Source organism: Taudactylus pleione, unplaced genomic scaffold (genome assembly GCF_031769625.1).
Source record: "Taudactylus pleione unplaced genomic scaffold, aTauple2 ptg000095l, whole genome shotgun sequence".
Lineage (NCBI taxonomy): Eukaryota > Metazoa > Chordata > Amphibia > Anura > Myobatrachidae > Taudactylus > Taudactylus pleione.
The window spans coordinates 28,512,132-28,538,713 of NW_028284497.1; the positions used below are offsets into that span (position 1 = coordinate 28,512,132).

A 26,582-nucleotide genomic window follows, 5' to 3' on the forward strand; every position below is an offset into this window, starting at 1 on the left:
AGCAAACTCTTACAGTGTGTACCCAGCTTAAGACAATGGTTGGATACAAACTGTTAGAAAATCAGTTCCGTGCATCTTTGTGTACCCAGTTGTTGAAGAATAGAGACAGGTGCCCTGAACTTTGCATACAAAAAATTGTCTTTTGCAGTAACAACTCCAAAGAAAAATATATGGATAACATTTCCATGACCAGATTATTTTATTTTATGCGACATCTGCAAGCATCATAGAATATTTACATAAGAGCAAGAGACCTGAAACAAAGGGCAGGGTTGAAAATTAATTAAGAAAAACAGAACTATTGTTTATAAAACATAGTTATATCATGTGCACATGATTCAGCATCAAATGACATGCACAAGCTCAATTCAGTCAGGTACAATAAAATCAACACTACATTTTATTTATGAACTATAGAACTTATGGTATGTGGTTGATTTCATTATGGTATAAAATAAGAGTCATGGTAGACTTACCATTGATAAAATTTTTCTTCGAGGTCCATAGGGTCCACAGGGATACCATGGGGTAATGTGGTTGGAGAGATCCAGGCACCAAACAGTTAAAGCTTTCAGCTCCCAGGATGCCTTGGGTCCTCCTCCATATATGCCCTGTGGACCCTATGGACCTCGAAGAAAAATAGTTATCAATGGTAAGTCTACCATAACTCTTATTTTCTTCTTCAGGGTCCATAGGGATCCACAGGGATACCATGGGGATGTCCTAAATCAGTTCCCCTAAACGTGTGGGACACTCCTGAGCAGAAAGGAGAGCTCGTCACCCAAAGGAAGCATCCTGAAAGGCAAAAGTATCAAAGGCGTAGAACCTAAGAAAAGTGTGGACAGAAGAGCACGTGGCTGCCTCGCACAATTGTTCAGCAGAGGCACCACGACTAAATGCCCACGATGGCCCTACAGACCAAATAGAATGTGCTGTCAACGTGTTTGGGACAGGAAGATCAGCATGTGTGTATAGTCATACATAACCATCGAGGCAAGGTCTGCTTCTTAGCTGGCCACCCTCGTTTGTGAAAACCATATAACACAAAAAGAGCACATGATTTTCTAACAGATTTTGTACCCTCCACATACGAACGACATCCAGGGAGGCTTCACCTACACTGAGGTCTGGAACCTGAAAAGCTGGAACTGCAATTTCTTCATTTACATTAAAACGGGACACTACCTTAGGAAGGTAACCCTCCCTTGTACGAAAAACAGCTCTATCCTGGTGAAAAATCAAAAATTGGGAGCAACAAGAGAGCGCTGCCAAATCAGAGAATCTGTGTGCAAAAGAGATAGCGAGGAAAAAAAGTGTCTTCACTTACAACCGTTTCAAATCTACAGAATCCAGAGGTTCAAATGAGGGAGTTTGTAGCCCCTTAAGAACCAAAGAAAGATCCCACGGTGCTACTGGTGGGACAAAAGGAGGCTGAACTCGCAGAACTCCCTGAAAAAAAATTCTAACATCAGGTATTGAAGCAATCTTTCTCTGGAAGAAGACTGACAATGCAGAAACCTGCACTCTCAAAGTGGCCAGGCAAAGACCAAGGTCTAAACCAGCCTGTAGAAAAGCCAGTACCCAGGAAAGCCTAAATACCTTAGGATCACACTTCCTGTGGGAACACTATTGACCAAAAGAATGCCAAACCCTGTAATAGATGCAGACAGAGGCAGGTTTTCGTACCCTAAGCATCGTTTGAATCACAGAGCTGGAGAAACCTTTGACTTGTAAGATGGAAGATTCAAGAGCCATGCTTTCCAAGCCAGGCAAGGTAAGTCCGGATGCCGGCAGGGACCCTGCGTTAACAGATCCTGCCATAGAGGAAGAGGATACGGACTGCCTATGGATAGATTCTGTATGTCGGTGAACCAATGACATCTGGGATAAGCCGTAGCCACTAGTATTACTGTTCCGCCTCAGTGCTTGAATTTCCAGTGGACTCTTGGGAGGAGGGAAATTGGAGAAAAGAGCTACACCAGATTGAAGTCCCATCTTACTGCCAATGCATCCACGAATGCTGATGATGGGTCTCTGGACCTGGACCCATACCTGGGGACCTTGTGGTTGTGACGTGATGCCATGAGGTCTATATCTGGTAAACCTCATTTGTTCACCAATAGCTGAAACACTCCCGGGTGGAGAGACCACTCTCCGGCGTGTATGTCCTGACGACTTAGGAAGTCTGCTTCACAATGAGGACACCCGGTATGAATATTGCCAAGATGGCCGGAAGATGATGTTCTGCCCAAAGCAGAACCTGTCACTTCCTTCATGGCTGCATGACTTTGCGTGCCTTCCTGATGATTGAGATAGGCCACTGTTGTCGCATTGTCGGACTGGATCTGGACCGGTCTGCCGTGGAGCAGGTCCTGTGCCATGATAACTGCTTTGTATACTGCTCACAGCTTCAGAATATTTATTGGCAGATTACTTTCCTGATTTGTCCATCTTCCCTGAAAGATGTGATAACCTGTCACTGCACCCCAACCACGAAGACTGGCTTCCGTGGTGAGAAGCACCCAATTTGGAATCCATAACGGGCGCCCTTTGTCCAGATTATCTTTTTTCAGCTACCACAAGAGGGAGAGACGAACCTCTGGAGTGAGAACTATCCTCTGGGACCTTATTAGCTGATACTGTCCATTCCACCTGGAGAGAATCAATCTCTGCTAAGGCCTGGAATGAAACTGAGCATGCCCCACAATGTCGAAGGTGGATACCACTGATCCCAGGACCTGCATCGCTGATAGAATGGATACCCTTCACTTGCGTAGCAGTTTGCGTACTCGCAATGATAGGGCCGCTATCTTGTCCTCTGGCAGAAATACCCTTTGTACCTGAGAAACCAGAAGTGCTCCCAGATGTACCATCTGCTGTGTTGAAGAGAGAGAGGATTTCTTCCAATTGATAATCCAGCCATGCTTTTGTAGGCAGGCTTTGGTCAGTTGAAGATGGTATTGCAAAACAACTGGAGTTTGTGCCAATATCAGAAGATCGTCCTGATATGGTAGTATTCTGATTCCCTGACGCCTGAGATAGGCCGTCATAACCGCCATTATTTTGGTGAGGACACGAGGGGCCGTTGATAGACCAAAGGGCAGTGCCTAAAATTGGTAATGTATTGCAGGACAGCAAACCGTATAAATTATTGGTGGGATAGCGTAATAGGACCATGCAGATACGCATCCTGAATGTCCAGGGAAACCATAAAATCTCCAAGCTCCATTTCAAAAATAATTGACCGAAGAGTTTCCAAATGGAACTTGGGTACAAGGATAAACTTATTAACACCAAAAACACTATTAAGATCCCGCACTGATGATATTGTTAATTATTCATCAAATCCAGAGAAATGGCATATTATTCTTCTTGACCTATGAGACTCCTCTATACTCTTATTCCTACAACTGTGGTTAGGAAGTTTATACCTGGAGGTGTCCCCAGACAACATAATTACACCTCAAGAGAAAAGACAATATTCAAGGTCCAGTGCACTTCTTAGGTCTAATATATTCTTTATTTATTCTATGTTCTCTGGAATATTTATAAAATATAACCTTTATTTTCTAATTCTAAAATATGGTGTTCAGACATATGGCGAAATATTAAATGAAAACAATTTGTATAAAAAAGAATGTGAAAAAGATATATAGAATTAGTGATTTAAAACACTTCCTGTTGCTGTCAGTCAATTGGATGTCCAGGGAAACCATAAAATCCCCAGGCTCTACTTCTCCGACACAGGCATCTGTTGTTGTTTGATGACAGTAATCCGCAAACTGAAGAAGTCGGCCTCCCACCCTGGGATCCTCCAGGAGGAGGCCCACCCTCTCAGGCCGAGGGTTTGTCATCCGGCTTAGAAGCTGGACATCTGGCCATCCGGCCGGCCCAGATCTCTTAGTTTGTCGCCTGGATGTCCTGCGAAAACTAGACGGCTTGGAGGCAGATTGTTCCTTTGCTTGTCCCTGAGGACGAAAGGACCGAAAAGAAAACTGCCTAGATTTTATTGTACCCCTAGATGGCAAACCTGCAGACTTTGAAGACACCAGAGTAGATATTATCTTATCTAGCTCTGCTCCAAAAAGTATATTTCCATAGAAAGGTAAGATTTCCAGAGCCTTCTTTGATCCTGTATCAGCTTTCCAGGATCTTAACCGAAGGACCCTGCGCACCACTACTGAGGCTGCTGATGCTTTAGAAGCTAAAATTCCAGCATCTACTGCAGCTCCTCCCAAATAGGAGGCCGCTTCCCATATGTGGGAGATATACATCATCTGTTCTCTGGTAGCATCTGGTAGAGAGTCTTCCAATGCCCCCGTCCATTCTTCAACAGCTTTGGCTACCCAGATCCAGCCACAGTTGGACGAGTAACCGCTCCAGATGATGAAAATATTGACTTATGTTTCCATTTTCCTATCTGTAGAATCCTTAAGAGTAGATGCTGACAACGTAGCATTTCTGACTAGCGCTCGCTCTGAATCAGGGCTTTTATTTAATTTTTTTTTTGGTGTGGCTTCCGGGCCGCTCGCATAGCTGTGGGTGACCAGCCACAGCTATTGCGAGTGGCCATGTGATGGTCGCAATGGTCTCGACCATCACGACCATCGGGGCTTGCGACGAGACCCTTGCGGTAGGGTCTCGTTCCCGTAAGCCCCAGTGAGCTTCAGACTCTTAATAGAGCCTGAAGCTCACCACTGACATCACTCGTGATGTCAGTGGGGCCGCCCAAAACGGCAGGCGTTCCGTTTGGCCAGCCTCGCCTCCTGCCCGCCTCCAAAAGGATGCGAGCTGTCGATCAAAATCGACAGCCGCCCCCTTTTGGTGCGAGACCCGGAGCGACGAAGTGCCCGTCGCTAGCTGGGTCTCGCGCATGCGCACGTCGGAGCCGGCTCCGGCGTGCGCAGTGGCCAAACATCGACCTGCTCAAGAGCGCATAGTGCTTGCGAGCGGGTCTGAATCAGGCCCTAAGTGCGTCACGTGAGCATCCACTGTAGTAGGTACCTCCCACTTAGTACATTCAGAAGCTGGGAAAGGATACAACAATGTTAATCTATTATTCACATGAAACCGTTTATCCAGGATAACCCATGCCTCTTCCATAAGCTCAGTGAGCTGCTCGCATTTAGGAGACTCCATTTTGTCCATCTTCCGGTATTTAAACACTGAAGCCTTCTTACTATGGGCTGGTTCATCATCCTGAATATCTAGGATTGATTTAACCGCCCGCACCAAAGAAGGAACATCCACTGTGGGCGGCTGGTCCTCCTCTCGCAAGCTAGACCCTGGAGAAGAAACCTGTGCATCATCTGATTCCTCTGATGATGCGTCTGAATCCATATGCTGAAGAGACCGATAAAAAGATAACTTTTGCTTAGGTGCCTTAGCAACTACCGGTCTGCTTGCAACAGCTGACTGATTTATACTCTGACTTGAGCGGGCATAAGCATCCATCCAGGAAGGATGTATAGGGGGTACAAACATAGCATGCTGTGGGTACCCATTACAAGGAGGCAGCGTGGGAGAAGCCATACGATCCACAAACTGCTTCATAACCTGAGACAAGTAGGACACCCAAGATGGCTCTTGTATAAGGACTGGTATACTGGACTGGTGAGGTAGCTCTTTATAACAGACAGCACACAAACCATCCATTATCAAGTCCTGAGAGGACAAGCCCACCAAACAGGCTTTACATGAAACCAGCAGAGGGGACTCCCCCTCCTGATTCCCTTTACTTTTTGACATATCAATTATAAAGGTAACAATGCAGTATAATGTGGCAACCTTCACAAATAACAAATAAATGTGAAGTATAAAGAAAAACCCCACACACCTGCAACAGAGGGATGAGGAGAAAAACAGTGATAGTTATAACTGACAGTCAGAAATAAAAGGCAGTATTAACACAGAAGCTAGCAAACAGTCACATATAATGCATATGCAAATTTAGTTGCACTGGGCTCTGAAGCAACTACTCAAAACACGATGCTTGGTAGGATATAGAGCAATATATACCTGGCCCATGGGAGAGGTATACAGGGAGACTGACCCAAAACCTCCTGTGACCAACAGCTACAGCAGCGCACCGATAGTGGACTGTGAGCGTCTCATATACACGAGGTGGGTAGGAGGAGCGACCCAGACGTGCGAAAACCTTTCAAGGGACTGCGTCTGGGTCGGGGGAAGGAGATTCCGGGGGAGCGCCCACCTCTCCTAAGCTGCATCAACTGGCCGGGTACGCTGGCCTCGTGGCAGCAGAAGCGTCTGCTGCCGATCCCCAGTGTCAGACGATAAGGCCCCGGTGGTCTAGTGAGGATATGGACGCTCTGGGCCCTGACAGCAGCGGTGCGTCTCCTGCGCCGGAAACAAGAACTGCCACGTGCGATTCCCTGTAAGCGAGTAGTTGCCTTACCTGACATCTCCGTGTGTCCGGTTGCAGTCCGGGCCCCAGCATTGCTGCTAGCAAGCTCAGCCAAGACCCGCACCAAAATCACCAGCCCTATTACTGGTGTTGCGGCCTGGCGGAGGTAGATGGAGTCGCAGTACATGCGTCTTAATTCAGACGCTCAGTACTGCCAACCCAAAAACATAAAAATTTAAATAAAACATAAAATAAAAGCTTAGAACAGCCTGAGCAGTCCCCTGTTACAAAGGTACGTCGGAATCCTGCAGCACCAAACGAACAAATGAAGGCCTGTGGCTGGGGGCAGGGTATATATATATAGTGTATAGAGGAGGAAAGGAGCTGAAAGCTTTCAGGAGCTGAAAGCTTTAACTGTTTGGTGCCTGGATCTCTCCAACCACATTACCCCATGGTATCCCTGTGGATCCCTATGGACCCTGAAGAAAAGCAATTTTAGTAGAAATCTGACAACTGACATTTTGTGCAAATGATAATTCCAGGTTAAAATCATTATTCAGTTCACACCCCACTCCCCTAAGCCTATGGGTATCCCATGCCAGGAGCCCTCGCAGATTCGGAGAACTTCCCCCATGGGCACTCCAAGGAATCTTGATCCTGGGTTTCTTATGAATGGATAAAAAAAAAAACACTAAGACGCTTCTCTGTTGTAAATATGTAATTTTTTTGTCTGGAATCTTACCATATTAAATTTAGTTCTACTCAATACAATTTCATCTTAGTTGCAAAAATTGCAACAGTTTTTAAAATTAATTAATGTAAATTCTATTAAATATTTAACAAAATGTTAATCATATGTTCCTTGGTTCATATAATAATCAGTCTACAGCTGGGATATTCGACTTGCGGTCCTCCAGCTGCTGTGTAACTACACATCCCAGCATGCCCTGTCACAGTTTTGCTATTAGGGCATGCTAAAACTGTGGCATGGCATGCTGTGATGTGTAGTTCCACAGCAGTGTTAAACGTCCCTGGTCTGGAGTGTTGCAAAATAGAATAAAACTTGGCAAAGTACTTCGTAGTGACGGTGATGCAATCTAAGTGATGTTACCTATAATACAAAGTGCAAAAAAGATAATGTATGTACCTAAGTATCTGCAGCTCCTCCTGAGAATTCCTGAGCTCGTCCCTAAGACGATGCCACCGAAGAAGTGCTTTGAAATCTTGCTGTTCTCTGGCCTCTTCTTGCGACAACTGTTTAATTAAACAATTAAGAGTCAGTATTATACTTATAGACATTATAGATTTCTACTTAGCCCTTTAAATTATATGCTTCAAAATAATTTCTTCTTTTTAATAAATCCTATTATTTTCTATTACTTGAGAGTACAAACCAGACTAATGAAAGCAAAAATCACATGTAGATTAGATTATTAATAAAAGAAGTATCTTTTCCAGTAATCCATTCCACAGTGAAATAGACCGCAATCTGCTGAATAGTGCATACAGGGCCTGATTCAGCCGGACGCTATTTGCGGTCGTTCGTCCAGAAAATAGGGGTGGCTATTCAAATGAACCGTTCGCTCTTTGCGGTCTGTTCACGCCTCTATGTCTGAACGAGCGAACAAAACTTGCGGTCGTTTTTTGAAAAAATCCGCCCCCTGGCCGCTCGCATCCTACGTCATGTCCGCTATTTATTAGATTAATCGAGTACATCGACCAGCGTATGAACTGCTCGCTATTCTTGTGGTTGGTTTTTGCTACCACAATCTTGCGAGCAGTTCTGGCTATAAAATAACCCAGTGACGTGGTCAATGACGCTGCTGTATTAATTATGCACACCCTTAAAACGCCCGTTTTGACCTTTAAGCACGCCTGCGTTCGGATCTCCACTCCCCGTTTTCAAGCACCTTCCCCTGTTACCACCCACATACGCCTCATTCTGTCACTCAAAATAGCAGGCATTCGCTATTTAGCGAACAAACGATTTTCGGCCGCACTGACTGGTTCGCGCATGCGTATTACGATCCGTACGCATGCGCAGTTAGGCAAACATCGCTCGGAGCGAACGAGCGTCCGCTTACGAGCGGCTCTGAATCAGGCCCACAGTTTCAAGTTATGGAAAGTAAATAGAATTGCAACACAGAAAAATGTTTGGTAATTTCAATCAAACTGAAAATTCTTTTTTTAAAGAGTAGAAAATAGTGCACTATGGCCCTCATTCAGAGCCGCACGTTAACAACAGTACGCTCGTTGCGTTCCGATGTTGACTAACCGCGCATGCGTCGGTGTTACACTGCGCATGTGCGTACGGCAGATTGCGAGCTTTTTTTCTCTCGTTCCTAAAATAGCGTACAGGAAGTGACATGTCAAATGTGATTGACAGAACAGGGCGTTTTTGGGTGTTGACGGGGGTGGAGATGAAAAAACGCAGGCGTGGCGAGGCGTTTTTGGGGCGTACATACATTAGCAGATGCGAACGTCAAATGTGTTCGGACCGTCTCATACGTCACTGAAACATCCGCTTTCCCTTCAAAATGCTCGCACAGCTTAGGGTCAGGATTACTCGACCACATTGGCGATGGCCTTCTCCTCCGTCCCGGGTCTCCACGATGGTGCAGCGATTAATCGCGGCTGGTCAGTAAAGTAATTAGTGTTGGATTGAAATCCGGCTTGGTATGTGTTTGGAAAGCAGTTTATTGGGATAGCACAAAAGCGTACGCAGGTGGAAATCAGAGCTGCTAATGTCATGATTACACAATCAATTAGCGTACATTTTTGGGGTTTTATTTTGGCCACAATTTGGTGGTTATGGCCTATTGTAACAATAATGTCATCATCTTTTAATTAGCTCCCCTTTTTTTTGGTTTACTGTGGAATTTGCATCGCTATGTGATTTTTTAAACGTTCCTTAAAGAGGCCTTTTTTTTTTTTAAAGAGGGTCAGTTTTTGCGTTTAAGGCCAGGATTAAATGTAACCCATTTGTACAATAATGTCACAATACAATGTCAGTGTTTTGTTTTTAATTTATTGTTTACACACAAACAAATTGGCCTAATATTGTATTGCCTTTTTTTGTGGCCAAGATATTTGATCCAAAAAAATATATAACATAACTACTAACATAAGCGTAAATACAAAATTTAAAAACATTTCACAAGAAAGGAGAGGGAAGTTTTGACCAGAAAGGAATATGAGCCAAGCACAGAAGGAGTGTGGGAAAAGTCGCCATTGCTGTCACCGTTTTCTCGCCCGTTTGGCTGGGTGAGGGTGGGCGCCAGACCGGGTCCGGGATGCCATCGGGCTGGCCTGTCCAGAGGCAGATGTTGTGGCCTCTGGACTAGGCACAGGGCTAGGCACATTTGGAGGATTGGCTGATGTTGTGCCAGAGGTGGAGGATCCGGATGTTCCGGCAGGAAGGGAGGTCGGCTCCACCATGTGCTGGCGAACGAGCTGCTCCAGGGCATCGGCGATGCGGATGTTGGCCCTGGTATTTTCCGCCAGGGCCTGACCAATGGTCACGTTGGCCGCAGCATTTTGCTCCAGGGCCTCAGCCACCCGTATCAGACTGGCGTCCATCCTCTGCAGAATCTCCGTATGGCAATCCGATTTAAAATTGAGTTCTGTGAGGAGGCCCACTGCCTGCGAGGGGGCACGCCCTGGACTGGCTTCTGCAGGGTCCTCAGCCGGATGTACTGGTTCCTCCCCTGCAGAGCCAGCAGAAATTCTGCGCCCAAGGCTCCCCTCTGGAGCAGACTCATCCGCCTCTGTCTCTGTTAGGAAATTGGAGAAAAGACTCACATTAGAATCTACATATTGGCACAATAGCATTTCTGAGTTGGTGACATCACAAGACTTACCTTGGCCAACATGAGGAGCCGCAAAGTCTGGCATGTCCGTATCCATGTTGGACACGCCAAACACCTCCACAGCCTGCACACACCCCTGTGCCATCTCTTCTAAGTCTGTCAACTCCAATGACACAGGGGTGGGACCCCCACCTGTCCCCCTTGCATGCCTAGCCCTGTCGGCAAGTTTTTGTTTGAGACGATATTTGAAGTCTGCCCATCTGTGGAATGAATTTGGAACCATTATCCTTTTTTTTACAATGGGGTTTGTTTATAGGATGGGAAAGTGTTTACTTACCGCCGTTTGACATCCCGGGCTAGACGGACATAATCACCCACCCTATTGACAGCAACGGCGACCTCCTCCCACATTCTCCACTTCTGGCTTTGGCTCATATTCCTGGCTGCCTGGGGCAGGATGTCAACGCACTTCTGGATCAAAACCTCCATCTCCTTGCTTGTGAAATGTGGCTGCCTTTTTTTTTTGGCAGCTTTGGCGGGTTGACTGGGGCCAGCAGTCTCTTCCATGTCATCCTCCTCACCTATTTGGGTAAATATGCAGATTTAGCCACTTCACAACTTGCACAATATTATGTTTTAAAAGAATCATTGACACAAAATGCATGAAGGCCTTACCGCCGCAATTTTGACCATTGTTTCCCTGGTTTGAAGCCATGTCTCTGCTTCCAGCATGAAATCATCCAGAAATTCTATGTGATTTCGTGACGTATTTATACATGCGTCCTTAGTTTGCGGCCGCATCATTGATTGTGCGTCCCTATGATTCATCCTTAATTTGTGCGGGAAAATAAACACTATTTATGGCTTGGTGTGTGTGGAGTCGAGGTGGGGTTGTTGGAGTGTTGTCGGTTAAGTGGTTTGGATTAGGTTGTTTGCGTTTGGAGGATTTGGCAGAGTTGGTTTTTTGTTTGTTTTTGCTACATTTCTTTGGTTTTTCCGTTCGCATTTTTTTCATTTTTTCCACATCCTTTCCTGATTTGGTAAGTTTTGTGCATTCAAATTTGTGGCCAATTGGTGTATTCTTCTGTTTTGTGGTTCGTTAATTTGTTTAACACTCATTTCATCTTTTTTAGTTTTTTTTGGTTTTCGGACCCAAAGAAGTTTTTTGTGGAAATCTTATATATTCGAGTTGGGTAAGTCCATTTTTTGTCTTGCATTTGCGAATTAATTACCGCATTTTTGACTGTTGGTGTAGTGACTTGCATTTGCGAATTAATTACCGCATTTTTGACTGTTGGTGTAGTGACTTGCATTTGCGAATTAATTACCGCATTTTTGACTGTTGGTGTAGTGACTTGCATTTGCGAATTAATTACCGCATTTTTGACTGTTGGTGTAGCGACTTGCATTTGCGAATTAATTACCGCATTTTTGACTGTTGGTGTAGCGACTTGCATTTGCGATTTAATTACCGCATTTTTGACGGCTTATTCATCATATAATCCAGTTTTGCTTTTCCCTTTTCCATTTTTTGGGTCCATTTGAACCCTATTTGACGTACGGTGTGCAATGTCGTTTTCATCGATGGCCAAATGTGTTTTTCCGCTATTTTCTGTGTTGGCTTGCAACAATTTTTAAACCAAAAAAACACCCTCTAAATTTTTGAAGTCTCATTGTTGGCTTTTTTACAGTTTATACGTATCATGACAATACCCCGGCATGTAAGCAGCTATGGATGGTATCAGAAAGCTAAGTTGTTTTTTATTACTTTTGGGGTGGGTCAAAAGCCTTACATTGTAAACTTTCAATTTCAGGTAGATCTGGGGCGAATTGTTCTGGCCCTGCTCCCGGAAGACGACCAACCTCAAACTCGTCCCAGGCGTAGGCATCGTAGGCATGCAAGGCCCCAGATATTTCGAACACGTGTCACCCTTTTTGGAATGCCCGATGATGAGGTTTTAAGACGCTACCGTCTACCTCCCAAAATCATCATAGACACTCTCTCATTAATAGAAAGTGATCTTGAGCGGCAAATTGACAGTCCAACAGCAATACCACCACTGACGCAATTTATGGCGGTGTTACATTTCTGTGCCTCAGGATCATTTCAAACAACGGTGGGAATAGTGGCGGGCATCTCCCAATCCTCCTTTTCCAGGATCCTGAGGGCAGTGATGGAGGCACTTTTCAAGCACCTCCATCATTTTATTAAAATGCCTTTGGATATGGGTGCCCTTAGTGTGGCCAAGGCCAATTTTTACCAAATAGCTGGCTTCCCACACATCATAGGGGTTGTGGATGGTACTCACATACCACTTCAGCCTCCAGCACGGCTGGAGGCAATATTTAGAAACAGGAAACACTATCACTCCCTGAATGTAATGGTGGTATGTGATGCCTCCCTCCAGATCCTGTCCCTGAATGCTAAATTACCCGGAAGTGCTCATGACTCCTTCGTCATCCGGCAATCAGGGATATGGCAGAAATTAACCAACCTACAAGCTGGTGATGCGTGGCTTCTGGGTAAGTGGAGACCTTTAGTACATAACAATGTTAAGCTTGATACACAGTGTTCCTGATGTGGTCTATTTTTGTTCACAGGAGACAGTGGATACCCTTGCATGTCCTGGCTGCTCACTCCTTATTTGGCTCCCACACCAGGGCCACAAAGTGCGTATAATTCCGCACTTACAGCCACCAGGCAAGTGGTGGAGCGCTGTATCGGCCTTTTAAAAGGCCGATTCAGATGCCTCCACCGCTCTGGTGGCGAGCTCATGTATGTGCCGGATATGGTGTCGAAAATTGTGGTCCTGTGTGGGATATTTCACAACATTGCCATAAGGAGTGGTGTCCCAATGCAGCCAGAGGATGCCTTACCTGAGGATGGCCCCCCCGAGGTTGGTCGAAGGTCAGTATGTGGGGGGGCCATACGCGATGATGTGGTGGCCAGATTTTTTAGGTAAGTTTGAACAAAACTCCAGTGTTTATACCTAATGTGTTTGTGTTTTTTGGCGAACATCTAATTTATTTTTATTTTTCTCACCATCTTCTGTTTGTTCACATAATCTTTGGCACTCCAACGCTCACTACTTCCTGCTACCCTTACCAAACCTGGATCTGGTCCTTTTGGGCATATATTCTGGAACCCATATCGCAACGCCATGTTTGTGGAATCATGTTGGCATGGTCCTTCGTCAACCAGTTCTTGATTTTGTGTTTTTATTTAATTATTTCTTGGTATGTGTTGTATTTGAATTTATCACTGTGTATTTTTTGTGGGAGTGACCACTTTGTTTTCTCTGTTATGTTGTGAATAAATGTTTGAAGAGTGAAATGGTCTTCCTTTTTTGGGACGTTAACAGCAAGTGTAACCAGGTTAACACAAGTTACATTTGACTAAGGGGTAAACCAGTACTGACGCCAGTTGAGCAAAACTGAAATATGTTTTCAGCTTCCCAATCCACACCAAAAGGAAGCCTGGCCCAACCTTGGGATTTGTAAGATTGGCCTAAGCAGGTTGCGCACCAAGTAGGAACCTGGAAAATGTAGAAATCTGTAATTGACACTACACCCAAAAAGGGAAATGACATTGTTACTGTTATGTGTTTCTGGTGTCTGTTTGACATACAAAGACAAAACACAATCTAACTTTTAAAAAAGGGAAATCCTTGCAGGAACTTATGTCAGGCTAAACTATCTTGGTTTTGGTTTTTAAAAATGAGCCACAACGTATATTTGTCTTAATAAATTTATTTGGAAAATAGAACCAAAAAAAAAAAACTAATGCCGAAGGAGGCCAGACAGCCGGTCGAGGGCCACCAGAAGGCCGATTACATGTTGGCGCATCTGCCCCACAACATCCGCCACCTCTTGCCGACGCCTCTGTTCCTCTGTGGGTGAGAAAAGTGTGTGGGTTAATACAACAATAGGGAATCCACAGAAAAACTTAAAAAAAAAACCAAATCACTCCTAAACCCAAAAACAGAAATAAAAAGGGTGGGCTGGCAAAAATACAAGGCCTAGGTACAAATTCCCACAGGTATGATATGTGTATGCTTAAATCACCAGGAAGAGGTAAAGGCAAACCTTCACAATCAACAAAAGTCAAGCCACAAAAACACGAAGAAAGGCACGACACATGATTACATACAAACAGTTTGTGCTTTAAAAAAAAAATTACAAAAACATACCGGGAGACAAATCGGGAGCTCCGGCCAAACCTCCATGATCCTCCTCGGAGGATCCGTCATTCCCCAAAGAATGGGGCGGAGTTATGCTGGACTCCGGGGAGGGGGTAATTGGAAGAGGGGTGGGTGGAGGAGAGGGGGAAGTGGGACGGAGGGGAAGGAGGCCCGACATTTCCGGGAGAGGGTCTGGGAAGGATGGGGAGGAGTGGGGAATAGGGGAAAGATTTGGGGTGGAGTGTTGGCTGAGGGTTGGGGAGAGTGGGCGGGAACGCCGTCTGGATGGACGTTGACGGCGGAGTCTTGGCTGTCCCCCTAAAATATGTCAAAGAAATTGCGTTTAGTTTATGGACAAATCCGGGCAACCAAACAAAAATAAAAAAAAATAAAAAAAATAAAACCAAAAAAAATAGCAGTAGAATTTAAAAATCAGAAATAGAGGGGAAACATGCAGACGCAGATATGAGTACCAATAATAAATAGAACAGACAGGAAAACATGCAGACGCAGATATGAGTACAAATAATAAATAGAACAGACAGGAAAACATGCAGACGCAGATATGAGTACAAATAATAAATAGAACAGACAGGAAAACATGCAGACGCAGATATGAGTACAAATAATAAATAGAACAGACAGGAAAACATGCAGACGCAGATATGAGTACAAATAATAAATAGAACAGACAGGAAAACATGCAGACGCAGATATGAGTACAAATAATAAATAGAACAGACAGGAAAACATGCAGACGCAGATATGAGTACAAATAATAAATAGAACAGACAGGAAAACATGCACACGCAGATATGAGTACAAATAATAAATAGAACAGACAGGAAAACATGCAGACGCAGATATGAGTACAAATAATAAATAGAACAGACAGGAAAACATGCACACGCAGATATGAGTACAAATAATAAATAGAACAGACAGGAAAACATGCAGACGCAGATATGAGTACAAATAATAAATAGAACAGACAGGAAAACATGCAGACGCAGATATGAGTACAAATAATAAATAGAACAGACAGGAAAACATGCACACGCAGTTTGCCCCACAAACACAAACATTAAAACCACAATACATAACACTTACTTGCCAGGATCTGCATGCGAAAGCATGCCAGCAAGCGGGGCGTTCGCCGTTGCAGGTCGGACCACCTGCGCTCCAGCTGCCCGATGTTGCGGCGTGAGCCGAAGGACCGCAGGCGGGACCGTACCTCCGCATACGCGGAGCGCTTCTGCCGGTTGGTCATGGGTTGAGGCTGGCTGGTGATCCGGCGATCCATGACATCCGTAAGCACCAGCAGCTCACGCCTGGTGAATGCGGAGGCTCTCATGATGGCAATGGTGTTTTTCTTAAAAATCATTTTTGATAAAGTGTGTAAAAATTTTCTGATTGGCTAATGTATTTTGGAAATTAACAGGAGCAATTTTATTGGTTAGTGTATGAGTCATGTGTTCGACAGGGCCAGAAATCTCTGGAGAGTTAGGATAGGCTTGATGCAGTGACATGCGTAAGCAAATTTAAATAAAGAAATGAACCCAGGGAAATATGCGGGGATCCACAGCAATAGTACAATTGTTTAATTGTGGTTCACATGTTTTTTGAACAATAAAAGCGAATGTTTCATCCGTACGTATTCTGCGGGTAAACACAAACACGGACAAGAGTAAAGTTTCTTGCATTGTGTTGAAAAAAAACAAACAATTAAGCTAATTGATACATTGATTGGCATGATACGATTGATGGAGGTAGGCAGAATAAAGGAGCAGGTAATCGACATCTGACAAGGCCACTTCCTGTTTATACGTGTGCGTGCGTTCCTTTCAAGCCATTTCGGGGATGTACGCTCGCTATTTCGTACGCTCGTTAGTTAGAGGAGGGGTCGTCAGAGTTTAGGGAGGAATTTTAGATGCGAACGAAAATACGAGCGAGCCATTGAATTTAAATATTTTTGTACGTACGCCTAACGTACGTGCGCCCGCTTGCGAGTGGGTCTGAATGAGGGCCTATGGCCCTCATTCAGAGCCGTACGCTCTGAGCAGAGCGCACGCTCTGAATGAGGGCCGTCCTCCATAACTATGGAGCGTCCTCCTGGACGCTCGTATAGCTGTGGGTCACCACCCACAGCCTATACGAGCGTGCAGTTTGATGGCCGCGATGGTCTTGACCATCGCGACCATCGAAACTGCGAGCCGGAGCCTGCGGTTGAGGTTTTCAACCGCAACGCCCGGAGTGATTTTGGCTCTATCAGAGCCAAAATCACTCCCACTGACATCACTAGTGATGTCAGTGGGCCGGCTTCTGACGGTAGGCGTTCCCTTAGGAACGCCCCCGTCAGGGAGGCACGCCCCCGGCACGCCCACCAAAGGGGGCGTGCTGTCAACCAACATCGACAGCACGTCCCCTGTGATCAGACACAACGAGCGAAGGAAAGTCCTTCGCTCGTCGCGTCTGGCACATGCGCACGACGGAGCTCCCTCCGTCGTGCGCATGCTCAGTGCAGAACATCGACCCACAGCCGCTCGCGAGTGGGTCTGAATCAGGCCCTATATTTTCTATGAATGGATATAGGGCCTGATTCAGACCCACTCACAAGCACTATGCGCTCACGAGCGGGTCAATGTTTGGCCACTGCGCATGCGCACGCCGGAGCCGGCTCCGACGTGCGAATGTGCAGGACCCGGCTAGCGACGGGCGCTCCGTCGCTCCGGGTCTCGCACCAAAAGGGGGCGGCTGTCGATTTTGATCGACAGCTCGCACCGTTTTGGAGGCGTGGCCGGGGGGTGGCTTCACAAACGGAGGCGTTCCCAAGCGAACGCCTGCCGTTTGTGGGCGGCCCCACTGACATCACCAGTGATGTCAGTGGGAGAGCTTCCGGCTCTATTAGAGCCACGAGACCCTACCACAAGGGTCTCATCGCAAGCCCGATGGTCTTGACCATTGCGACCATCATGGCCGCTCGCAATAGCTGTGGGTGGTCACCCACAGCTATGCGAGCGGCCAGGAGGTCGCTCCAAAAAAAAAACGCCCTGATTCAGAGCGAGCGCTCTTTCAGAGCGTCCGGCTCTGAATCAGGGCCATAGTTTGTAATTTTAATGTTTTGAAAGCTTAGACTATGTAGAGGAATTGCTAATATATCTCTTACGGGTTGGGTACGGGATTCTGGTGCTCAGGATACCGGCGGTCAGAATCCCGACAGGGTTAGGATACCGCCACTTGTTGGTAAATATCCTAACCCTACCCCTAACCCTCCCTCATCGCTGCCTAACCTAACTTCCCCCCATAGTGCCTAGACCTAATCCCCCCCCCGCATCCTAAACCTAATCCCCCCCCTAGTGCCTAACCTTCCCTTTAGTGCCTAAGACCTAAACCTCCCCTAACCACGTCGGATGCTGGTGCCAGGATTCTGACTAGTTGCGGGATTCCGGCTCGGCATTCTGAACGCTGGCATCCCAAAACCCTGGATTGAAACTACAGTACATCCCATCTCTTTCATCTATCTGCTTTAATTCATAGTTAAATACATCTGCCGGCTGTTTCGCCGATCCGTCAGGGAATCTGTGACATTTTTCATGTTAAATATCCCTGATTTGCTGATCACTATTATATTTTGGTCGAGATCGACAAATCAGGAAAATTCAACATGTTGGATTTCACCGATGCTCCGACCTTGGCGTCAAGGGATTGGGGGATTGCGACAATCTGTCACTGATGTATGGGGGACTTTAGTAAAAACAAAGCAAAGTTCACTTAGATAGGAACATTCAACTAATGGTGTAGTTGAAACAAATAGATACGAGGGCTAATTGAAAAGTAATGAGACTGCCTCTATACATTTTCTGTCCCATAAAAATTAAACTCATGAAATGAAGCTCATTGAAATGAAACTCATGAAATATTATGGCAAGCATACGGTGGAGAGACAATTAGCCGCACTCCAGTATTTCGGTGGTGGAAGCACTTCAAAGAGCATAATACGCGAGTGACTGACGAAGCGCGTTCTGAGAGACCATTCACCATGATTACATATGTCAACATTGCCAAAGCTGCGGAGATGTTGCAAAATGACAGAAGGTAACTTTACACAAACGTTTGGCTTCACTTGGCATTTAATTAGAATGGGTTCAGCATATTGTGACAAAGGAACTGAAAATGCATCTTGTGTGTGCCAGGTGGGTACCCAGAAATCTCACAGAAGAGCAGATGTGACGATGAGTTGAATTATACAAGAACACCATTCGAATGTCGGAGAGGATACCCGATTGCTTGACATTAATTGTGACAAATCATGGATTCCTCATTATGATCCAGAATCCTAACAACAGTCCAGTGTATGGAAACACGCAAATTCGCCTCCGCCCAATAAATTCCTTGTGATTCCTTCTGTGTGTAAAGTCATGCTTCTGCTGTTCTTTGATGCGCACGGTATGGTCTACAGTACTGGGTTCCCGTGGACAGATAATTAATGGTGACTACTATGCAAACATCCTGAAAACCCCATCAGACTCTCCACAATCCTTCAAATGGGCTCTCAAGACCCACTACTTCATCAATGCTTTTTAGCTCCCATCCAAACTTGTTGCTACATGCTCCCTCCTCCCTGTCTCCCAATCTGTATCATGCCCATCTGTCTGCCCCTCCCCTTGAGAATGTAAGCTCTTGCGAGCAGGGCCCTCTACCCTCTTGTGCTTCTCCTTACTTTATTTTCATCTACTTCTTACTCACCACTAGGGCACCTAACACTTGGTTGCTTATGCTCTGTTGCTTATTTGGGTGTCATGGCCACCAATATATCAATGTATATTATCCATGTCCTTGTCCTGCATTGTATTGTATTGTACTGTAAGTCACTTTTTTGGTTATGTACTTTGTAAGGCACTGCGGAACACTTGTGGCGCCATATAAATAAATGATAATAATAATAAAACCCATTTGTGTTGAGCCATGAGGAAGAAAAGACCACATTTGCTGAAGAAAATATGAGATATGGTAAGAACTTACCTTTGTTATCTCTATTTCTTCGAAGTCCATAGGGTTCCACAGGATGCCTTGGGGTATAGGTGATGACGTCAGGCATCGGGCACCATAGAGTTAAGTTTTCAGCCGCCCAGGATGCACTAGGGTCCCCCTCCTAAACCCCGACCCCGAGCCAAGGCATCTCAGTTACGTACCAAGTCATAGGCCGGAGGAGGAGAAGGAAGAGAGAGAAAAAAGATCTGGACACACACAAGAATCACATTCTCACCAGAGGGAGATGGAAAAACCGGTGACCAGAGCAAAGCCCATCTGCAGCACAGGTGCGACAGGGCGGGAGTCCTGTGGAACCCTATGGACTTCGTAGAAATAGACATAACAAAGGTAAGTTCTTACCATATCTCATATTTTCTACATCAGGGTCCATAGGGTATCCACAGGATACCTTGGGGATGTCCCAAAGCAGTATCCTTCAAGGGTGGGGACGCTCCTGTGCTGAAAGGAGAACCCGCCGCCCGAAGGAAGCATCCCGAGAGGCAAAGGTGTCAAACGCGTAATACCTCACAAAGGTATGGACAGAGGACCACGTGGCAGCCTTGCAGATCTGGACTACAGAGGCACCACGTCGAGCTGCCCACGAAGGACTCACAGACCTAGTGGAATGAGCCCTCAAAGAGGAAGGAACCGGCAGGCCTTCATGAAGATAAGCTTCTGAAATTGCCATACGGATCCAACCTGCCAAAGTTTGCTTTGAAGCAGGCCAACCCTTTTTACGGAAGCCATAAGACAAACAAGGCGTCAGACTTCCGAAACGAAGAAGTGCGGTCAACATAAATCTTTAAGGCCCGCACAACGTCCAAAGTGGCCTCACCCACTGAAAGGTCAGGTGATTTTAAAGCAGGCACAACGATTTCCTCGTTGATATGAAACCGGGAAACAACTTTGGGAAGAAAATCAGGACGAGTGCGCAGCACCGCCCTGTTCCCATGAAAAATCAAGAAAGGGGGTCTACAAGATAGAGCCCCTAAATCAGAAACACGTCTGGCCGAAGCGATGACCAGAAGGAAAACTGTTTTGGCTGTCAGCCATTTAAGATCCACTGAGCCCAGTGGTTCAAACGGCGGTCCCTGGAGAGCCCTCAGAACCACCGCCAAATCCCAAGGTGCCACCGGTGGAACAAATGGCAGCTGGATTAGAAGAACACCTTGCATAAAGGTGCGCACATCAGGGATCGTAGCAATCCTACGATGGAACCAGACAGACAGGGCAGAAACCTGCACCTTCAAAGAAGCAAGGCGAAGCCCATGGTCTAGTCCCGCCTGTAGGAAGGCTAGCACTCTAGACAGACGGAACTCCCGAGGTGCATAACCTCTCGGTCGACACCATTGGAAGAACGTATGCCACACACGATGGTATATTCTTGCAGAAGACGGTTTTCGAGCTCTCAGCATAGTGAGCTGGAAAAACCTCTGGACCTTAACATGGCCGTCTCAACAGCCACGCCGTCAAAGTCAGCCGAGTCAGGTCCGGGTGAAGACAAGGACCTTGTGACAGTAGGTCCGGTCGTAGCGGCAACCGCAGAGGAATGTCCACGGACAGACCCTGAAGGTCTGAGAACCAGTGCAGGAGCATCCTTCCTGTTTGAATTTCCGGTTTACCCATGGAAGAAGGGAAAACGGAGGAAAGTGATAGGCAAACCGGAACGTCCACCGGACGGACAGAGCATCCACCAGAGACGCCTTTTCATCTCTTGTGCGAGACCCGTACACCCGGCAACTTGTTGTTGTGCTGTGACGCCATGAGGTCGATCTCTGGAAGACCCCACCTGTCCACCAGAAGTTGAAAGACGTCCTGGTGCAGAGACCATTCCCCCGGATGAACGTCCTGGCAACTGAGAAAGTCGGCCTCGCAATTGAGGACTCTCGGGATGAAAACCGCTGATATGGCCGGGAGATTGCGCTCCGCCCAGATCAGGATGCGGGACACCTCTACGAGTGCCGTCCGACTTCTGGTTCCTCCTTGCCGATTTATGTAAGCCACGGTGGTGGCGTTGTCCGACTGGACCTGCACGGGATGACCCTGGAGAACCCGTTGGGCCTGCTGGAGAGCATTGAAAACGGCGCAGAGTTCCGAGATGTTTATCGGAAGCTCCTTTTCCGCCTGAGTCCATATGCCCTGAAACAAGTGTGGACCCGTGACCGCTCCCCAGCCCCGAAGACTGGCATCCGTTGTCAATAAGACCCAGTTCGGCACCCAAAATGGACGACCTTTGTTGAGATTGGTCGTCTGCAACCAACAGGCAAGGGACAGGCGAACCTCCGGAGTGAGCACCATCGTCTGGGATTTGAGACTCTGAGGCAGTCCATTCCATTTGGACAGGATCAATTGCTGCAGAGGTCTGGAGTGAAACTGGGCATATTCCACCATGTCGAATACGGACACCATGGAGCCCAGTAACCTCATTGCCGAGTGAAGAGACACCCGGCGACTCTGCAGACAACTGCGCACCCTCAACTGCAAGGCAGAGATCTTTTCCCCCGTCACAAAGATCCGCTGCTGACTGGAGTCCAACAAGGCTCCGAGGTGCAGAATCCTCTGAGACGGGATCAGGGTGGACTTTTGCCAGTTTATCAACCAGCCATGCAGTTGCAGTACTGCAATCGTCAGATCCAAATGGCACAGAAGGAGCTCCGGAGATCCTGCTACCAACAGTAGGTCGTCCATGTACGGCAACATGCGGACTGCCTGCAGCCGCAGGGAAGCCGCCATGACCGCCATCACCTTGGTGAACACACGTGGTGCTGTCGCCAGGCCAAAAGGTAATGCCAGGAACTGGAAGTGATCGTTGCGGATTGCAAACCTGAGGAACTGTTGATGGCGCGAAAGAATAGGGACATGCAGATAAGCGTCCTGTATGTCCAACGACACCATGTAATCCCCAGGTTCCAGCGCCAGAATGATGGACCGTAGGGTCTCCATCCGAAACCTCGGCACCCACAATGACTTGTTGAGTGCTTTGAGGTTGAGTATCGGACAGTACGACCCATTGGGTTTCTGCCCCAAAAACAGATTGGAATAGAAACCCAGGCCCCTCTGGGTAAAAGGAACAGGCACTATAACTCCAGCCTGGAGCATAGTGTGCAAAACCTTCCGCAGTTCCGTGGCTTTGTTCCGGTCTGATGGAAGACCCATGGTGAAGAATCGGGACGGGGGCCTGTGCCGGAAGGAGAGGGCATACCCGTGAGAAACCTCCTCGTGAACCCAACTGTCTGTCGTGGTTACTGACCAACACTGGGCGAACCGTAGCAGGCGGCCTCCCACTTTGGGATCCCCCAAAGGGAGGCCCGGACCGTCAGGCCGCAGGTTTGTCATCGGACTTAGGGCCCGGACGTCTGGTACTCCAGGCCTGCTTCCGGGGCTTCGCCGACTTCTTGGGGCCAGCCTGTCGGGGAAAGGACTGTGCTTTAGGCCTACCCTGGGCCCTGTAAGGCCGAAAGGATGACGTACCTGAACTGGAAGGAACTGCAGCAGACGGGAGACATGCCGATTTGGCTGCCGCCAGGGTGGCTACAATTTTGTCCAGATCCGGACCAAATAAGACTTCTCCATTAAAAGGCAAGGCTTCCAGGCCCTTTTTGGAATCAGCGTCCGCCTTCCAAGATTGCAACCATAAGGTGCGACGAGCCACCACTGCAGCCGAAGAAATCCGTGAGGTCAGGGTACTGATATCTAAAGCCGCTTTGCTAATGTAAGTGGCCGAATCCCTGAGATTGCCTATCAACTCTGTCTATTCAGCCGAACAGTCGGAATCGAAAGACGCCTCTAAAGTATCTGCCCAGCGCTCCATAGCTCTGGCTACCCAACAAATGGCCATAGCCAGCCTGGCTGCCCCCCCGCAAGGGAATAAACGGACTTTAGGCAGATTTCCACCTTACGGTCCGTGTCATCCTTTAAGGAGTACATGGAGGGCATGGGCAACGTGGCACTTCGGACCAGGCGTGTCACATGTGAATCCACCTGTGGCGGGGATTCCCACTTAGCAAAATAATTGTCTGCAAATGGATACGCCACTGCTAAACGCCTTTGAGGCTGATACCGTTTGCCTGGATGTTTCCATGCCTCCTCTAAGTGGTCCACTAATTGACCCGAAAGAGGAAACACTTAACATCCTTGAAAAAGGCATATTTGGATTTTGACACCGGAGGCTCATCATCCTCAATAACTAAAGCAGTGCGGACTGCACGAATAAGGCCAGGAATATAAACCTTAGACTTAGCGTCCGACTCTTTAGTACGGGGAGGTTCTTGGTCAGAAAGATCCATAATCTCCCCATCATCAGACGTCCCGTCGTCATCCTCATAAGGAGCAGACAGAGACGCCACCGGCCACTTGTGAGGCCGCAACACAGACTCCCCTTGTAACATGTCCGACAAATGCTGTACAGAGCTTGTCAGCGAATTAACCCACGCGGGCTCCTGAGAGACCTGAGGAGGGGAAATAGGGAGACTGTGGGGTACCATCAATTGTCTCGGGAAACCCTGCATGGGCAATGACACCACTGACTGCTGGGACAATCCCATCTGTGGGAAGGTAGGCTGCGGAGCTAACTGGCCCACGAGGGTTGTAAGCGCTTTAGCGAAACAAGCCCAGGGCGGCTCCTGTACCGGAGCCGTGACAGTAATTGGCCGTGCCAATAAATAACACTGCCCCTCCGCGTTACTCTCCCCCTCCGCTATTGGTACCTTACACTTAGTACACAAAAGCTGGAGAGGAAAGTCACTCTCAGACATGATGGTAAGTATGTGACCCCTCACACTGATACTTGTTAGTATAGTGGGAGAACCACCCTGCAAGCACCGCACCGCAAGGGCTTTAGCAGAAGAAGAACAGGGACAGTGAAAAGGCTGAAAGTACAGGCAGCAGACGCTAGCAGAAGTCACATATAATGCAAAGAAATCGATTCTCAACTACGCAGACACAGAGCCTGGTAGGACACAGCGCTGCATACACAGACCTGAACCAACGGAGGAGAGGTATGCCGGGGGACCCAGACCGCGATGCCACCGATCTTCAGCGTCCAGCAGCGCTCACCATGCTTCCAGCAAAAGATGGCCACTGAGAAGCACAGAGACCAGGCCGGCCTGGGGGAGGAGCGCTACCACAGGGCCAGTCAGCAGAACAGAGAGGGCTGTGTGCAGCGGGGGCATGCAATTAACCCCTGGGATGCCACAGCGCTACCGCTCAGCTGCGGTCCGCTGTCCCAGGGGGGTAGTGGAAGCGCAGGTCCGAAACCTGGCTCTACGCTGCAGCCAGTCCCCAGGGAGCCCCCTGCCTGGGGACTCTGGACCATGTGTTCTGCAGGGACCCACCGCAGGACCTCGCTGCTTACCTGCTGCCCCCTTGAATCCGGCCATGGTCCCAAACATCTGGGGTAACCGCTAGCTGTGACCCCAGATGCCTACCAGCATCCCCGGATCAGTACCGGCGTTCTGGTACCGGCGGGGGTGTAGGGAAGACAGCATGGACGTCAGTACTGACTGTCCATGCTGTACATCCAGATGAGCTGCAGCTTGTAGAAAACTTCAGGGGCCAATTCTAGCCCCCCTCTAAACAGGTGCATCCAACTCCGGCCGGGCACCAAACAAAACTGAGATGCCTTGGCTCGGGGGCGGGGTATAGGAGGGGGACCCTAGTGCATCCTGGGAGGCTGAAAACTTAACTCTATGGTGCCCGATGCCTGACGTCATCACCTATACCCCAAGGTATCCTGTGGATACCCTATGGACCCTGAAGTAGAAACAGAGGTTTTTGCCTGACCACAAGTTGCTGCTGTTGCAATGGCAGAACTGATTTATAAGACAGCACTGGAACATTCTCCATATAGCCCAGACTTAGCACCCTGTGATTTCTGAGCATTCCCAACCCTGCGCGGAAAGTTCCCAACAGATGATGAATTGAAAAATGCTGCAGCTGCAACACTAAAAGTGATGTCACAAAACAGTCTACTGCACGTTTTTGAATCGTTTATGAAACGCTGCAAAAAAAAAGTATTGAATGTGAAGGACGCTACTTTTAAAAAGAAAAATGTTCAGATCCTGTGGAGTCATCTGATTCTGAATAAAAAAATCAGTCTCATTACTTTTCAATTAGCCCTCGTATACAGGGCATGATGCACGCAATTCCAAATGTGGATACATCTCCTGATTTTTAGCAAACTCTGGGCCTGATTCAGAGCTGGACGCTATTTGTGAACGGTCGTTCCAAAAAAGGGGCCGGCTATTTAAAGTGAGCCCTCGCTCTTTGCTCTATGACGCCTCTATGTCTGAGCGAGCGAACGAAAAATGCGCTCGCTATTTTGTAAAGACGCCCCTTTGCCGTTCGCATCACACGTCATCTCCGGTATTTATTAGATTAATCGGGTACATCGAAAGGCATCTGAACTGCTCGCAGTGCTTGTGGTAGGTTTTTCTTACCGCTATCACTGCGAGCAGTTCACGCTAAAAAACAACCAAGTGACGTGGTCGATGACGCTCCTTTACTAATTATGCGCTCACATTAAACGCCCTTTTGACCGTTTGGCACGCCTGCGTTCGGATCTCCACTCCCCGTTTTCAAGCACCTTCCCCTGTTACCACCCACAAACGGTACATTCTGTCAATCAAATTAGCAGCCCCTCACTGTTTTGCGAGCGCATGATTTCCGACCGCAATGACTGGTTTGCGCATGCGCATTACGACCCATACGCATGCGCAGTTGTGCGAACATCGCTCAGAGCAAACGAGCGGCCGCTTACGAGCGGCTCTGAATCAGGCCCTCTGTTTGCGGTGTGGCCTAATGTAAATGCACAACTTTGAGCATCTGTGATCGATTATCAGTCACATGCATCTTAGTCACCTCTCACGTATGGCTGAATGGTCTGTACTGGATGGCATATAGAAGAAGTGGCCTGTGAGCGTATATACAGTGTTGCGACATATTCTGAATTGAACTTTTGCAAAGTTGATGCCATACTACACCAAGTATGGGGTAGGTTTAAGTGCTGGTAGTGATAATGACTACTATCTCGGCTGGAGGACTGAGGGCCTGATTCAGAGCCGGACGCTATTTGCGGACGGTCGTTCCAAATAAGGGGCTGGCTATTTAAATTGTGCGCTCGCTCTTTGCGGTTTGTTGACGCCTCTATGTCTGAGCGAGCGAACGAAAAATGCGCTCGCTATTTTGTAAAGACGCCCC

General features: G+C 47.4%; 1 protein-coding gene across 3 annotated transcripts in view; it reads right to left on the reverse strand.

Moving 5' to 3' along the window:
* The window catches only part of AOPEP (aminopeptidase O (putative)), a 562,421-nt gene that overhangs the window by 293,931 nt on the left and 241,908 nt on the right, over window positions 1-26,582 (reverse strand). For 2 of the 3 annotated variants that reach the window (XM_088470081.1, XM_088470080.1), the window contains exon 7: window positions 7,512-7,618. The exons of the other annotated variant lie outside the window; for it this stretch is intronic. In XM_088470081.1, the coding sequence (XP_088326207.1) occupies window positions 7,512-7,618 (107 nt within the window). The remainder of the gene's footprint in view (window positions 1-7,511; window positions 7,619-26,582) is intronic. 3 annotated transcript variants of the gene reach the window in all.